At 45.7% G+C, this 17,158-nt stretch overlaps 2 protein-coding genes across 3 annotated transcripts in view; one reads left to right on the top strand and one right to left on the bottom strand.

The window, feature by feature from the left end:
- Window positions 1-17,158, bottom strand: part of nrap (nebulin-related anchoring protein) — a 64,180-nt gene that overhangs the window by 9,331 nt on the left and 37,691 nt on the right. For both annotated transcript variants that reach the window (XM_083788177.1, XM_083788178.1), the window contains 8 exons: window positions 13,895-13,993; window positions 13,066-13,170; window positions 12,491-12,598; window positions 10,720-10,833; window positions 9,842-10,039; window positions 1,650-1,754; window positions 801-899; window positions 460-567 (listed from right to left, as the gene is read on the bottom strand). In XM_083788177.1, the coding sequence (XP_083644303.1) occupies window positions 460-567; window positions 801-899; window positions 1,650-1,754; window positions 9,842-10,039; window positions 10,720-10,833; window positions 12,491-12,598; window positions 13,066-13,170; window positions 13,895-13,993 (936 nt within the window). The remainder of the gene's footprint in view (window positions 1-459; window positions 568-800; window positions 900-1,649; window positions 1,755-9,841; window positions 10,040-10,719; window positions 10,834-12,490; window positions 12,599-13,065; window positions 13,171-13,894; window positions 13,994-17,158) is intronic.
- Window positions 2,500-6,975, top strand: LOC310874053 (transcription activator BRG1-like; the record flags this gene model as incomplete). The annotated part of the gene is made up of 1 exon (XM_083786722.1): window positions 2,500-6,975. One exon carries the CDS (start codon window positions 2,500-2,502, stop codon window positions 6,973-6,975), a length of 4,476 nt encoding a protein of 1,491 aa, XP_083642848.1.

The raw sequence follows: 17,158 nt of genomic DNA, 5'->3' as shown, positions 1-17,158 counted from the left end.
GGTCATAACAATCTCAACAGTTTTCTGAAAAATGTATGTTTTTGAGGGCCCTCCAAATGCATGGCTTTCAGAAATTACGCCATGTGGCAGCCAAGTTTATGGGCTTTTAAATGTTTTTTTGTGGCTTTCGCCTTTACTTTATGGAGGGAAAGAGAGGCTGACAGGAAATGGGGGAGAGAGATGGGGGGGAAGACATGCAGTAAAGGACGTCGGGATCGGGAGTCGAACCCGCGGCACACTGCCAGACTGGATTACCACTTACCAGCCAAGGTGCCTGGACCACTGAGCCATGGCCCAGGCCAAGTTTATGGACTTTTAATGCCAGCCAAGTCTATGGCTGGCCGCTTGTTTCTCTTGCAAAATCTGGCAACACTGGTGTAGTTCAGTCTATATATATAGTATATATAGTTCAACACTATATCATATATAGTGTTGTAGGAGATAATATTGTTTCCTTACGTCGCTGAAGTTGGCAGTGTTTATCTTGGATTGCGTGAACTCAGGCAGACCCTGGGCAGTGAGAGTGTAGTTGTTTCTGTCACTCGCTCCTTTCTCCTTGTACAAACGCTAGAAGAAAGACAGGGGGAAGAAAACCAAAACATTTTAAATGAGAAAATCTAGTTTTATGAGCCATGAGGCTTCAACATACAATTTACAATTTAGGCATTTAGCAGACGCTCTTAATCCAGAGCGACTTACATTTAAGCAAGAACAAAAGCATGGGAATACATCACATAAAAGCATTTATGAGCCAACATGAGCCATTATTTGAAACTCAAATATGTGAGTAAGAGTCTTACGTCACTGAGGAGCTGTCCGCTGATCTTGGCGTGGACAATGTCTGGAGTATCAGCCACGGATGTATACTTGAAGTTGTACGCCTGCTGACGATACTTTTTCTGTTCATAGTACAACACAGGGACACAACTTAGGGCCAAAGACATAACGTTTGTCACATGACCGTGGCACTCAACTTAAATTTAGATTCTCCCCCGACCCCCCATCCCCATAAACGCATGAATAAATAAGTGAAAAGAAGCGGCTTGTACTCTTCATGCATTGAAGGAAGCATGAGGTCATAGTCAGTTGTTCTCCTCAGGTTGGCAGAGGGAGTGTAGCACCCAGGATTACATATAGTCCGGACATGATATGTCAAACTAGGGGGTTTTCATGATTCTGAATCCATTCCAAGCATTAGCTTTGCACAAAAAACACCATTTGGGCTAAAAACGGCCATAGCCACTAGCCCAAATGCGCCCAAAATGTGATGACCTCATCATATTTCTGTGATGACGGCTATGGCCGTTTTTAGCCCAAGGAGTGTTTTTTGTGCAAAACTAAAGCTTGGAATGGATTCAGATTCATGAAGCCATGTCACATGCTTTAAATCTTGCCTTATACTGTATAGGATGTTAATGGTAGGATCACATATAAACCCCTATAAAACAAATTGCTCAATACCGACAGACACTGGTTGAAAAAAATGGCTCACAAAAACCGTGGGATAAAAACGTTAAGAAAATAAATAAATACAATTTTAGCCAAAACATCAGCATTTTTTTGTCCAGCCAAAATATATTGGTGAAATTAAGACACAGTGTATATATTATTATATATATATATTTTTTTTAGGAAGTAACTTGTCTCACATCACTGATTAGGTCGGAGGCCTTCTTGGAGGCTTCCATCTGCAGAGCTCCGGTTCCGATCCAGGCAGCTCCTCGGAGATAGTTCAGGTCTGAACGATACACTTTCTATGACACGCACGCACACACGCACACGCACACACACACACACACACACACACACACACACACACACACACACACACACACACACACACACACACACACACACACACACACACACACACACACACACACACACAGGATTGAGAGAAAACACCACCATTAGCCCCCATTATGAAAACAATTGCAGCACGGGTCGTATCGCCTTGCTTGCATTTCATAATGTTCATTTGAAATTCCGACTCATATGCCCATATATGGGTATCTCTGTATTTGTCAGCCCTTGTCCTTTTATACCCATATATGGAGATCCCTGATGTCATCAGTTTATGCCCACTTATGGAGATCGCTGGTGTCAACACCATATGCCCATATATGGGCCTGTCCCCTTTGTGCTGTGATTGGCTGATATCCCAGACACGGTGATGTCAGCCGATATTGTAGCTGTCCCTTTGATGTCCATATGGAGGTTCCTGATGTCATGTCATTGTGACATCACATTACATCATAGGGCATTCCTCTCTGCATCGCAGCCATCATCAATGCGCATGCGGGAACTGACACACAATGAAGACTGTAGCCGAGGGTAGAGGTGTGTGCAGAAACCAGGATAGGTTGCTCTTTGTTTCTGGGGAATAGAAGGAATACCAAGAGACACTGCAACCGGCATTTATTTATCTACCAGACACTTGGTGCTCGTAAGGGTATCTGCTTTGCTACTGTCATAGGAATTCACGATCTCTGCTGAGAGATGTCCATCCCAGACCCCCCGATAGTGGAGACACCTTGCCCAGGGCCATACCCAGATGCCGGGCCCTCTGCAGGAGCCACGATGGGCCCAAGCTCTGGTCCTTCTCCAGACTCTGCCCACAACACCATGGGGCCCAGCCTTGAGGGTGGCCCAATGGAAGGAAGCGGGGATCCTCCCTGTGGCATGAGCCAGCAGAACCACAATGCTCTGCAGGGTTCTTCTGGTGGCCCTGGCGGTGAGGGAGCAGTACCAGCTGAGTCAGGCGGACTCACTCCTTTCAACCAGAACCAGCAGCCACAATTCTGGACCTGGGTGCCCGTCTATGCTGTGCCTGTTGCTGGTCCCTCTACTGACTCTGGTGCTGTGCCGGGTGCTGGTCCAGGACCAGCTCAACGACAAATTTATGTCGTAGGCCTACCATATGGTATGGTGGGAGCCAATGTGCCTACTGGACCTGCTGGTGTTCTTCCAGGCATGCAAGGATCCCTCAGAACATTGCCAGGATGGCCAATAGCGAGTGCAGATTCCCAATCCAGTGCCCCTCCCAGGATGATTCTTCCTCATCCCAATGGAGGACCCTTCTTGGTGCCTCCCCCTGCCTCTACATCAATGCCTTCTCCACAGACACAGCCTCCATTGCAGCTTGCCCATTCTCTGCCAACGTTGAACCGTATCGGTTCCATCCTGAAACCCCGCGGGCTGGACCCGGTAGAGATCCTTCAGGAGAGGGAGTACAGGCGCCAGGCTTGGATTGCGCACCGCATCCAAGAGCTGGAGAATCTTCCAGTCTCCCTGACTGATGACCAACGTACAGCAGCCGAAAGCGAGCTCAAGGCCCTAAAGCTATTGCCCTTTCAGAGACAGCTGCGCCAGGAGGTGGTGGCATCCATGCCACCACCTGCTCTCAATGCTAATGCCTACACACGCACCAAGCAGCAGTCACTATGTGATGTCCTCAACATGGAGAAACAGAAGATCCAACAGGAGCGCATATTACTGAAGAAAGAGCGGGAGCAGCAGAAAGAGAAGGAGCGCGTTGAGCGGGAGCAGCAGAAAGAGAAGGACCGTGTTGAGCGGGAGCAGAGGAGAGAGAAGGAGCGCGTTGAGCGGGCGCAGAAGAAAGAGGAGGAGCGCGTCGAAAGGGAGAGAATGCTGAGGCTAATGGCTGAGGATGAAGAGGGCTACCGCAAACTCATTGACCAGAAGAAAGACAAGCGTCTGGCCTACCTGCTGCAGCAGACAGACGAGTTTGTGGCCAACCTCACTGAGCTGGTGCGGGCACACAAGACCTCACAGGCTCTCAAGGAGAACAGAACGAAGAAGCCAGAACATGCAGGAGGTGGGTCGTTATTATCAGACCCCGATAGCAAGGACGTGTCTGAGGTGGACGTCAAGCACATCATCGAACGTGCCAAACAGGATGTTGATGACGAGGACGGCACTGTAGTCTCTGCGAGAAGCCTAGAGCAGTCCTACTATGCCGTGGCTCACGCTGTCACCGAGAAGGTGGAGAAACAGTCGTCACTGCTGGTCAACGGGGAGCTCAAACATTACCAGATCACAGGTCTGGAGTGGCTGGTCTCTCTGTACAACAATAACCTCAATGGCATCCTGGCCGATGAAATGGGCCTGGGCAAAACCATCGAAACCATCGGCCTCATAACATACCTCATGGAGCACAAACGCATGAATGGACCCTTCCTTGTCATCGTGCCGCTCTCAACTCTATCCAACTGGGTGTACGAGTTTGATAAGTGGGCACCGTCTGTAATCAAACTCTCCTACAAGGGCCCCCCTGCGGCTCGTCGTGCATTGCACCCCACCATCCGCAGTGGCAAGTTCAACGTGCTGCTCACCACATACGATTACGTCATCAAGGACAAGCAAGTGCTGGCCAAGCTCCGTTGGAAGTACATGATCATGGACGAGGGCCATCGCATGAAGAACCACCACTGCAAGCTGACCCAGGTCTTGAACAAACACTACCTGGCACCACGACGTGTCCTGCTGACGGGCACGCCGCTGCAGAACAATCTGCCCGAGCTGTGGGCACTGCTAAACTTCCTCCTACCCACCATCTTCAAGAGCTGCGGCACCTTTGATCAGTGGTTCAACGCCCCCTTTGCCATGACAGGAGAGAGGGTGGACCTGAATGAGGAAGAGACCATCCTGATCATCCGTCGACTGCACAAAGTGCTCCGCCCTTTCTTGCTGCGTCGACTCAAGAAGGAAGTAGAGTCCCAGCTGCCCGAGAAGGTGGAGTATGTGATCAAATGCGACATGTCAGCCTTACAGAGGGTGTTGTACAGACACATGCAAGCCAAGGGAGTGCTGCTCACTGACGGCTCCGAGAAAGACAAGAAGGGTAATGGAGGCACGAAGACACTGATGAACACTATAATGCAACTGAGGAAGATCTGCAACCACCCTTACATGTTCCAACAAATCGAGAAGTCTTTAGCGGAGCACCTTGGTTATTCTGGTGGAATAGTGTCAGGCCCTGATCTCTACCGCTCCTGTGGGAAGTTTGAGCTGCTGGATCGTATTCTGCCAAAGCTGAGAGCCACCGACCACAAGGTTCTTATCTTCTGTCAGATGACATCGCTCATGACTATCATGGAGGACTACTTTGCCTACCGCAACTTCAAGTACCTGCGTCTGGACGGAACCACCAAGGCGGAGGACCGTGGCATGCTGTTGAAGACATTCAACGACCCGGCCTCAGACTACTTTGTGTTCCTGCTCAGCACCAGGGCCGGAGGCTTGGGCCTCAACCTGCAGTCCGCTGACACAGTCATCATCTTTGACAGTGACTGGAACCCCCACCAGGACCTGCAGGCCCAGGACCGAGCCCATCGCATCGGGCAGAAGAATGAGGTTCGTGTGCTACGTCTCTGCACTGTCAACAGCGTGGAGGAGAAGATCCTGGCAGCGGCCAAGTACAAGCTGAATGTAGACCAGAAGGTCATCCAGGCCGGCATGTTCGACCAGAAGTCGTCAGGCGGCGAGCAGCGGGCCTTCCTGCAGGCCATCCTGGAACACGAGGAACAGGACAAGGAGGAGGATGAGGTGCCTGACGACGAGTCTGTAAACCAGATGATCGCCCGGGGCGAAGAAGAGTTTGAGCAGTTTACGCGCATGGATCTTGACAGACAGCGTGAGGAAGCCCACGATCCCGAGAGGAAGCCTCGTCTGATGGTGGAGAATGACATGCCGGCATGGATCCTGAAGGACGACGCAGAGGTGGAGAGGCTGACCTGCGAGGAGGGGAAGCCGTCAGGCTCCCGGCAGCGGAAGGAGGTGGACTACAGTAATGACTTGCTCACCGAGAAACAATGGCTCATGGCCATTGGGGGGGGCAACCTGGAGATCAAGGGGAAAGGGTGTCCCAAAAATACTACTAGGAAGCGCAAAAGCGAATGCAACCACGATGGCGGCCCCTCCACGCCTGTCTTGAGCGGCGGCCAGGAGAAGGATGAAGTGAAGAAAGAAAAGAGGCGTCCAGCCACCAAGAAACTCTCCCCCAACCTCGCCTCCCTCACCAAGAAGATGACGGAGATTGTTGATGCCGTCATCAAGTACAAGGACGGTAATGGGCGACAGCTGAGCGATATTTTCATCCAGCTACCGTCTCACAAGGAGCTGCCAGAATACTACAAAGTCATCTGCACACCTGTGGACTTCACGACGGTCAAGGAAAGGATCCGCAGCCACAAGTACTGCAGTCTGAAGGACCTGGAGAAAGACATCATGCTGCTCTGTCAGAATGCCCAGACCTTCAACATCGAGGGCTCTCTGATCTACAAGGATTCTATCGTACTTCAGTCGGTCTTCGCAGACGCAAGGCAGAAGATAGAGGATGAGGGAGAGGAAAATAAAGAGGAGGGCGACAAAGGCTGCAAGTCTGAATCTTGTTCAGTGAAGGTCAAGTTGAGTCGGAAAGAGAAGGGTGAGCGGGGGCATGAAGGCCAGCGTAACCTGGAGATCAAAGGGGAAGGGTGTCCCAAGAATACTACCAGGAAGCGCAAAAGAGAATGCAATCACGATGGCGGCCAGGAGAAGGATAAAGAAGTGACAAAAGCAAAGAAGCACAGGCTTCCGGCCACCGAGAAACCCTCCCAAGACCTTGCCTCCCTCACCAAGAAGATGACGGAGATTGTTGATGCCGTCATCAAGTACAAGGACGGTAATGGGCGACAGCTGAGCGATATTTTCATTCAGCTACCGTCTCACAAGGAGCTGCCAGAATACTACAAAGTCATCTGCACACCTGTGGACTTCAGGAAGGTCAAGGAAAGGATCCGCAGCCACAAGTACTGCAGTCTGAAGGACCTGGAGAAAGACATCATGCTGCTCTGTCAGAATGCCCAGACCTTCAACATGGAGGGCTCTCTGATCTACAAGGATTCTATCGTACTTCAGTCGGTCTTCGCAGACGCAAGGCAGAAGATAGAGGATGAGGGAGAGAAAAATTAAGAGGGCGACAAAGGCTGCGAGTCTGAATCTTGCTCAGTGAAGGTCAAGTTGAGTCGGAAAGAGGAGGGTGATCAGGGGCGGGAAGGCCAGCTCCCGGACCAAAGCTGTGGTGAGCGACGGCAGTGTAGAGGAACAGGGAGAGGAGTGCTCGGCCAGCGAGCAGAGGGGGACTAAAGACAAAGCACTCTAGACGCCACCAACTGCCTACTGAAGTCCCTCGACTGGAACCAATATATTTGACTTTAGATAACACAGTATGTAGACAGAGAAGCCAGAGAAGGAGCACTAGTTTTACCTAGATTAAATTCCAGTTCATCTATGTAGATAAAACTCTCTCTCTCTGGCTTCTCTGTCTGCATGCTGTGTTATCTAAAGTTAACACATTAAAGAGAAAATGGGGGGGGGGGGGAGATTGGAAGTGAAGTTAACGGTGAAGTGAATATGTTTTTGTTAAAATTATATATTTGATTAGTATTGCTAGTATTGCTCTATTGCTATAGAGTGCTTGTTCAGTATCAAAATCCAACTCTTTAGTAATATATTATATTTTCAGGTCTAGATACTTTTTTTTTCCAGACAGAAGTGATGACACAAATAAATGAGCAGACTTTTTGTAGTGGCGCCAGCTCCAAGGCTGGGGCCTTGTCTGTCTGTGTGTTCTCCATAGTGATTATTTGATTGGCTGAGCACAGAATGTGATGTATAGAGAGAGACACACGGGGACTACAAACTTTACGCCCCCAAATGAGACAGCGTCCCACTTCTGGTCCGTCTCAACGGTGTACTGCAGCTGCCAATGCAATCCCTATGAGAGGCGTCATAAAATACCCTAATCCCACTGGTTCATTACTGAAGCTGTAGCGATTTTTTTTGTGTTCCAATAAAGTGTCCCATATGTTTGATTTGTCCTTTTCAATGTCACATACCTGCCATCTCAATATACATCCCACAATGTACTATAATATACTGATACTCCATCAGTTTGTGAAAAGTGCTAGCATTGTAAATCTCAAGTAAAAGTGGTTGCACGATATATACGTCACGGTTGCATCCCTTGAGGTTTTCAATACCCACATATATGTGTTGTATTTTGCTATGTATTTGTTGAAAATGATCTAAACAGCATCTTGCAAGACTAATAATTATTAATACTCATCTGGAGAATTCACTAGGTATAGTTGAAAATGTCAGGATATGTCACTCCTCCATTTAGCTGGGTTATTTTCCCAACTATTCAGCCAAATTAGCGGTAAAACACACCGTCGGAGCTCCGTGGTAGGTAGAACATATTAGTAAGCCTGTGGCATGTTCAAAATATAGACATGAATAACAAAGTCAGTCGGGATCGGGATGTGTTATTGAGAATTCCACTCTTCAAAGTCGGCGCTCGTAGCCTCGTAAAGGCAGTGACGTTCCATAAAAGCAAGCATGTACTGCTTGCGCAAGTAATTATGTGGGAACACAACCTGACAGAAATAAAAAGGGCTCACATTAGTCTGCCTACTAGTACCAAAGATGGTTTATGTACAGTATGAAGATGGGCCAACTTCATCGGAGCCACTAGACTCAAAATGGTACACAAAGCCTACAAATGGTCCCCCCCCCCCTGACAACAACACTGTTTCCAAACTCAGTCTAGTAGGTGGCGGTAATGCACCATTTAGGTCTTATTAAAAAGTCTCTCCCTAATAGAGTTGTTGTTTCAATTTCCTTTAGACCACACAGACTACATAATCTATCCTCCTCAACCGTGCCTACATGCCTGTCTCAATATGCAGACCAAGTATGCCAGCTCTAATTTGGGCACATAAGGATCGTTTCTAATCGTTTTAAATATGTCCATTCATTACACGTTACAATAAATCTCGCAAGAGTTTGTCTCGCTAAAAGAAGCCACTTTACTATGAATATCTTGTAAATATTGTGTGCCTTGTGATGATTGGGTCCAGTATTTAGTTCAGTGACCATGGAGTTAAGGAATGGTTCAGAAGCTGTGTTCACGTTCACTCTCCCATTGGAAATGAATGGACTCCAACATTCTACCCTAATAATGTTACCGCCCACCTCACGGCACGCAGATACAGGAAGTAAAGCAAAGTTGGCATCTCTTGCTAATTCTCCTCTTGGCTAGTACCTACACACAGCTGATTCAAATGAATGAGCAATGGCTGTTAGTCTTGACACTTCCTCTATCAGTGAGTGGACCAATCTGGGAACCCATCAGGGGAAAAAAAGGAAGAAGATAGGGCGCCCTCTGCTGTTTGTTTCCTGCAACTCAGAATCTGTGCTCCTGTCCTGTGTTTAATTTTTACTGGCTGCTTTGACACCTGAATCTACAAATGGTGCTTGATAAGTGACTTAATTTGATAATAGACATTGATCATTAATTTGAATCAGCCGTGTGGAGGGAAATCTTGTAGAGTAGTAGGCAGACTAATTTGACCTTTTCAGGTCGTGTAGATCCTTCAAATTAATTGAATGACTGACAACGGGAAGTGATGCCCATACTTCACAACCCCCCTTTTCCCCAGTAGGGAAAGCTCCCTAGGAAACTTGTGTTATAGGCTAAAATTGGCAATCCACCTGCAAATGTATTTTCTGTTTATTAAAGAGCTGGAGTGACGGGGCGAGCCCCGTTACTAAACAAACACTCTATATTACAGCAATGATTACTATCACACTATAGAGCTGTTTTAACCAGAAAATAATACTTACCATACTTTTAAACAAACAAACAAAAAAAACACATTAACAATGGAGCAGGCGTTACAATCCAAGTATAATGTTGAATACAGGTACTGCAACATTTTTGCTAAATTAAAAGAAACGTCGTCCACCACGGACTTTCATCCCTTAATGGCCTCACCTCGCTCTGCAGTGCGTAGGCCTTCTTGGCGGCCAGCACCTTCATGTCATCGGGTAGGGACGTGTAATGGTGCAGGGTGAGCCTGTAGTCCTGCTCGCTCACCAGGGCCTGGGCCTTCTTGGCTTGGGTCACCTCCAGCATGTCCATGGGCAGATGGTGGTGGGCCATGTCCATGGCGGATTGCTTCTTGTATTTGATCTGGGAAGGAGAGACACGAGAGCGAGTTTAGAGCAGGGGTCTTTGACGTTTTTTCAGGCCAAGGGGCCCCTTAGATGAGAGGGAGATGAAGCAGGGACCTCCATTACATATTGCAGATTAAAGTTTGACATAGATAGCTCCATCTGTTTGACAGCACTGTCACAGCAGATTCATTTAACCACAGTCAATGGTAAACTTGGTCTGCTCTTTTGTCCCTCAACACCAACAATACAAGATCTATAAGCTCACAGCGCCTCGTGCTGCGCGGCGTTGTGAGCTTGTAGATCTGCTATTTTTGTATACGGTTTTCCTCAAGTTCAAGTGGTTAATGTGAAAGAATATATTCTATCGGACAAAGACTTGGCAGACCCGCTGTAGCAACTTTGAGGACCCCCTAGGGGTCACTGACCCCCTGTTGAAGACCCCTGGTTGAGTGAGTGAGAATTAATGAATGAATATTTTATTTCCGTTGAACCATCACACATGGGATTATCAGACACCAAAAAACTAAAACAAACATTCCAGAATATAGACCTGCACATGGAATATGGTTAAAAAAAACCCTACAGTTACTCTAATACAGTAGGTTAATCTATAAGGCACCCTTCTCCTATCACACGCTTTATAAAGATAAACGCTTTATAAAGTGAGAGAGAGAGAATTGAGTTAAAGCCACTCACATCACTCTGCAGCTTGCTGGCGTTGACGGAGTGAGCCATGTTCATATCATCCTGCAGTCCCTTCAGACAGATCATCTTCCCTTTGCTCCTCTCAAACAGCTCTTTGTACTTTTTCTACACAGAGAAAACATAAATGTATTAGTCATCGCATAGCAGTCCAAAAACAATCGGGAGGGTTTCCCCGTTTCGATTGGCTTAGTGTCGAGGTGTCCTTCAGCAAGAGTCACTGAACTCACTTCCGGTAAGCAGGTTGGTGGCTTGCAAGGCTGCAAGGCTCTGCTGTCATGAGAATGCACGTGTGTGTGTGTGTGTGTGTGTGTGTGTGTGTGTGTGTGTGTGTGTGTGTGTGTGTGTGTGTGTGTGTGTGTGTGTGTGTGTGTGCTCGCGCACGTGTGCGCGCATGCGTGCGTGTGTGTGTGTGTGAGAGAACTGGTGAATGTAATGCACATTGTAAAGCGCTTTGAAGAAAGGCACTATACAATAAAAAAGTAAAAAGCACCATTTACCAAAGCTTGTTGTTGGCAAGGTGTTGCTATTGAGAAAAGCCATGTAAAGGGATAATGTATGGTTGAGTGGTCATTGTTTATACCAACAAGATATTTATATATAAACAATGACCACTCAGCCATACATTATCCTGCTTATTACATGGCTACTTAATACATAAATTAATAAATTGACCCAAAACACAACAGCGGTAATGAAAGTACTCCATAAGTGTTGCGCTGGCCGGCGTCTGCCCAGCTGCAGCACTGACGGAAAACAAGGAAGTGAGTTGAAAACTGTTTAGGATGGGCTTGGTGGAAGACAAACAGTGTTGGAAATGTAAGGGGGAAAATGGTACATTTTTACATGCTTTTTGGGAATGTCCTATGGTTTTACCATTCTGGAAAGAGGTACTGAGGAAACTTGGAGAATGGCTGGGGCTATCACTACCGGAATGCCCAGGCTATGTCTCTTGGGAGATAGCACGGTGTTGCCACAAGGGGTCACCAAGGCACAATGTGCATTAGTGACTGCAGGCCTTATCACTGCAGCCAGGCTGATACTGAGAAACTGGAAGAGCTCTGCTACGCCAGAGATCACAGACTGGACCCAACTTATGACTGAAACTGCATCGTTCGAATACTCAATTGCCAGGAGGAACAATGTCAAAGGAAAGTTCCATGACATATGGGACTACTTTTATTTGTATATTAAAGGATGGTTGCATTAACAATTTGTAATACATTACAGATGATATTATCACTATTGTCAGCAGAATGTGGAGGGGTGTAGTCCATTTGGGGATTTTTTTGACTGCTAGTTGTGTTTTGTATTTTGTTTGTTTTTTGTTGTCTTTTTTTGATGACAAAAATAAGTGAGTTGATCAAATAGAAAAAAATGAACTTGAGCCCCTACCCTACTTCCTTCACAGGTGTTACTGATGTCAGGGTGCTACTATTGTGCATGTTGGCTCACTGGAAAGTGTCCTTGAGTGGGTTCCAAATGGCCCCCAAATGGCCCCGAAAACAAATAGCCAAATCTAGTCTATTTGGTTCCATTTGTACACTCTCAGAGTAATGGGGGTCCTTGAAATGATAACGTTTGAGAAATGGAACAGAGCCTAAGTTAATTAGTATCATCAGTAACACCTGTGTAGGAAGTAGTGAAGCGGCCCGGAAGTAGGAAGAGTTATTCTGCGTGCATAGAGCCATTCAAAGAACACCTTCATCCCACTCTGACATTAAATACAGTTTCATGATGCGTAGTAAGACAGGAGATGACTCACATCACTGAGGATCTCTGCAGACGCTTTGGCCGACTGGAACTGGACTGCGTCCAGGCGCAGCTTATATCCGCCATCACGAATCTTTGACCAGGACTCCTTGTAGCGGCTCTACAAACACACAGCAACGCAGTCATAGAACCTTTTTTTCTAAAATAGCAGATGTACAAGCTTAGCAAATCGGACTCAGGAAAGGGAAGAGCATTTCTCTGCTGGAAGTGCTACCTTGCAATGGATTCAGAATCATCAACACTAGTTTGACACATCACATGCTACTTAAAGCATAATGACATTTAGAAAATGAGGCCTTATAGGCTGTTAATGGTACCCCAACTTTCAGCAGCAGCTGTCACAAAGTTTCCCAAGGGAGTTGTGTTGGAACAAATTGAGAGGTGATAGTAGACCCCTTTATGAACACATTATTGAATAAAGCTAGTGGTAAGCAATTTCTTTGCAGATTTGCCACAACTTTCGCTAGCTTTCCCTTATTATTTGCTGATGTTTGGGACAGTGATGTGAATGTGTGTGCAGGTGTGTCCTCAACAGTGATGTGAATGTGTGTGCAGGTGTGTCCTCACCTCGCTCAGGTTCATGGCGTTGAGCTTGGCCTGGACGTGTTCTGGCAGGTCAACGCCCAGGGTGTACTTGTGTTTCATGGACTGCCCCTTCTCCTTGTACAACCTCTGTCAAGGACACACACACACCCCACCATAAACGTTCTGTTATGGCCGAGTCGACACTGGTGAATGTTCAACTTGCTTTCACACCGAGCCCTGACCTCTCTCATCAAAAAATAGGAATTGAAAGAATCCCCGAAGGGTAGCACATTCAATCCATCTTGGATGTGCTACATTTTGGGGATTTTTTCACCGAGTGTGGGTCTAGTATTCCACTGAACCAACCTCTTTTTCACATTTACCTAACCTCTCTCCTCTATCCCCTGAGGTCTATAAGAGGCCCCCCCCTTCCTTTTCCGCTGTACACTAAATCCCTTCGCCAAAAATATCCAATCTGTAAGCTCACTATTATGTGGTTGAATTTTTGTCAATTGTAGCAATCAAATACTCACATCAATCCTCAACATTTCCCAATGCTCAATCATCCACTCCCGGCCCCGGGAGTGGATGATTTGAATGATTTGAATATATATATGATTGAATGATTTGAATATATATATATATATTCAAATCATTGAATATATATATATATTCTAGAGTTTGCAACTTAGCTAGAGTCTGTTTTCTATTTCATTAATTTATACCATAAAAGTAAGGAAACAAATAATGCAATGCAAGTACAAAATGATGTTAAATGCTCATCACAATTCATCCAAATAAATAAGATCAATTCCTATGGGCCCATTGATTCCCTCTCAAATGAACATTAAGGATTTGATAATGAACTTACGTCAAGGACCAGTTTGTTGCTGAGCTTGGCCTGCACCATCTCAGGAGTGTTCTCCACGCTGGTGAACTTCAGACCGCTCACATTCTGTCTGTATTTTCTCTAGAAAAAACAAAACGGCAGCATTGGGTTAAGTAAGTTACAATACCCGCTGCACATGCATCCAACTGACTGTAGACGGCGCAAGAGTGGCATGAACACAACCGATCATTCAAGACAATTGGTTGAATGATCGGTTGTGTTCATTCAAGTTTACTCTTTAACCCATTCTGACCTGAGATCAGATTCATACGAGGTTTTCCACTGGACACACACTGGTCTGATGAACCCATTCTGACCTGAGATCAGATTCTAAAAATGTCAGTCGTTCTTCGATTTTTCAAAAATAGCAGACCTACAAGCTCGTATCGCGCCACTCGGTGGCGCGATATGAGCTTGTAGATCTGCTATTTTTCAATAGCTAAAGCATAACATGATGCTGACACCAAAATGGGTGCCCGTTCAGAATGGGTTAAAAGAGTAAAGACTAGTTATTGTCAAAAACTAACAAGTTAGCCTTTTTCATATAAAGAACTGACAGAACATTTTAGATACTGACAGACTGGAATATTTTAAAGCAACGATAATATCGTTGCTTTAAAATATTCCAGTTTGATATTGGGTTTGAAGTCTAATCTACATTATATTATAATGTAGATTAGACTTCAAACCCATCTACAGTTGGTGTGTAATAAAAGGAGGTCCTGACATGCTTGCGCTGATGCAGTATAAAGTATATCATTGGTACAACAGTATACTAGGATATGTTACAAGTCATAATTTCCATACAGAACGCCTGGACTGTGATTTATCTTACGACATTTAATTTAATTAAGTACATAAGTGTGAGTGTGTGCGTGTGTGTGTGTATACCCCTTATACCTAAATGTTTTTGCCATTTTACTATTTTGAAAAAACAACCAAGAAATAGTGAAAATTGACAATCTACATCTATGTATATGTTGTGCAGATCAGCTATTTGATGATTTTATAATGTTTTTCAAAATAGATATAGGACAGGGGTGCCCAAAAGTAGATACCAGTAGATCAGTAGACCAGGTAGACCACATGACATGCCCCTAAAAAATTATAATTTAAATAGATAAAAAACACATTTTGGCATCTGCCACATGAATTAAGGTTACTTCACTTGATTGATTGACATTAAAAAGGGAAGCTCAAACCCACAATACAATACTTTGTTTTCAAGACTGTTTCGCACAAACGTCAGTATTACAAAGTTATTAAAAATAACTCTACCAATTCCATTTTCTACCTACATTACCCATTCCAAGTGTGTTTGCCTAATATGTAACTATTTTCAGCAATGGATAATATATATACATTTTGGTGGGTAGATCTGGTTGAGCTGGTCATTTTGAAAGTAGCTCTGAAGTCTAATAAGTGTGGGCACCCTTGGTTTAGCAGCAGGCCAGCAGCAGAGACAGGCACTTGTCAACCCCTGTCCCAGCTAAAGCCCAAACGACACCAATGGGTCGCCATGCAACTCCTTCGCAATCAAACGGTTGCGAGTTGCTGCATTGGTGACCTATTGGTGTTGTTTGGGCCATTGAATTGAACCAGTTGAATCACTTGGGGTCGACGCGCAACAGGACATACACACCGGACAAACTCTAAAACCGTCTTGTCCCGTCTCGACCCTTTGGTGTGGTTTGGGCTTGAGGGTGAATAGCATGCTCAGATGAGGCTCAACCCATCCAGGAGAAGCTCACTGGCCCAAAACGGCCAGAGTAGGGCTGAGGCGAGTTGCCACCCCAATGTTTAGAATCCACTTAGTTTACAACAGGGGCTCTTGAGGGACTGAAAGTTGACCTTATTTGTGAGGGTTTACGACCCAATATGTGGTGGCACAATGCCGCTACCTCAAAAAGAGAGGTTGGAAAAAAGGGGTTAAGGACGACAAGCTTCACATAAACTCAACATATCTTGAGCAATATACAACAGCTTGAGTTGCTATAAGCAGCCTGGTTCGTGTTAGCCTCTAGTAGCCAGGACTCGGTCCACAACGTGCCTAAAATACTTTGTTGAGGATAGGAATAGCACATAGCTCCTTAAATACCTTCTGAGCTAAGCTGTAAACTTAGATATGAACATGCAGTCACACACACGTTACGTGATCTCACCCTTATCGCTCCCAGTCATGTCCCTTTGTAGGACAAGTTCATAGGCATAATGCATCTGTATGTTTAAGTGTGTATGTGTGCATTCAAATATTGGTTAATGTGTCATGTCATTTAAATGTGTGGTGTGAGTGCTACTGTATCTGCATTTAATGTTACTCACAAATAAAGATCCATTTATGAATAATGCAGATAAAATACTATGCACAGGCTTGGATAAGTAACACACATTATCAATGTGATTTGAAGTATTGAACTGTGCTTTTAATGTACCGGTAAGTTTTTTTGCAGCCACTTCTTATTTACCGGTAGTTAACCACTTAGTTATACAATTTCTTTCCCCTCTACACCAAATCTTGTGAGAGTCGTGAGCGACAATAGAAAACTACAAGCTCTGACGTGTTGTGTGAGCTTGCAGATCGACTATTTTTTCAGAATGTTCGGCCCTCCAGAATAGGGACGTGAGGGTTCATGTGGTTAACAGGTCAGTAGAGAGAGTGAGGACAAGAGCTGGTCTTGTCCAGGGCACTACAATAGCTGATGTCAACAGGGAACTACAATACCTCATCCTGCCTCAGGAGCCTATAGTAGCTGATGTCAACAGGACACTACAATACCTCATCCTGCCTCAGGAGCCTTAAGTAGCTGATGTCAACAGGACACTACAATACCTCATTCTGCCTCAGGAGCCTATAGTAGCTGATGTCAACAGGACACTACAATACCTCATCCTGCCTCAGGAGCCTATAGTAGCTGGTGTCAACAGGACACTACAATACCTCATTCTGCCTCAGGAGCCTAAAGTAGCTGATGTCAACAGGGCACTACAATACCTCATCCTGCCTCAGGAGCCTTAAGTAGCTGATGTCAACAGGACACTACAATACCTCATCCTGCCTCAGGAGCCTAAAGTAGCTGATGTCAACAGGGCACTACAATACCTCATCCTGCCTCAGGAGCCTTAAGTAGCTGATGTCAACAGGGCACTACAATACCTCATTCTGCCTCAGGAGCCTATAGTAGCTGATGTCAACAGGACACAACAATACTTCATCCTGCCTCAGGAGCCTAAAGTAGCTGATGTCAA

This window comes from Protomyctophum parallelum (assembly GCF_964188405.1).
Source record: "Protomyctophum parallelum genome assembly, chromosome: 17".
NCBI classification, from domain to species: Eukaryota; Metazoa; Chordata; class Actinopteri; order Myctophiformes; family Myctophidae; genus Protomyctophum; species Protomyctophum parallelum.
This window is presented reverse-complemented; position numbering and strand designations above follow the sequence as displayed.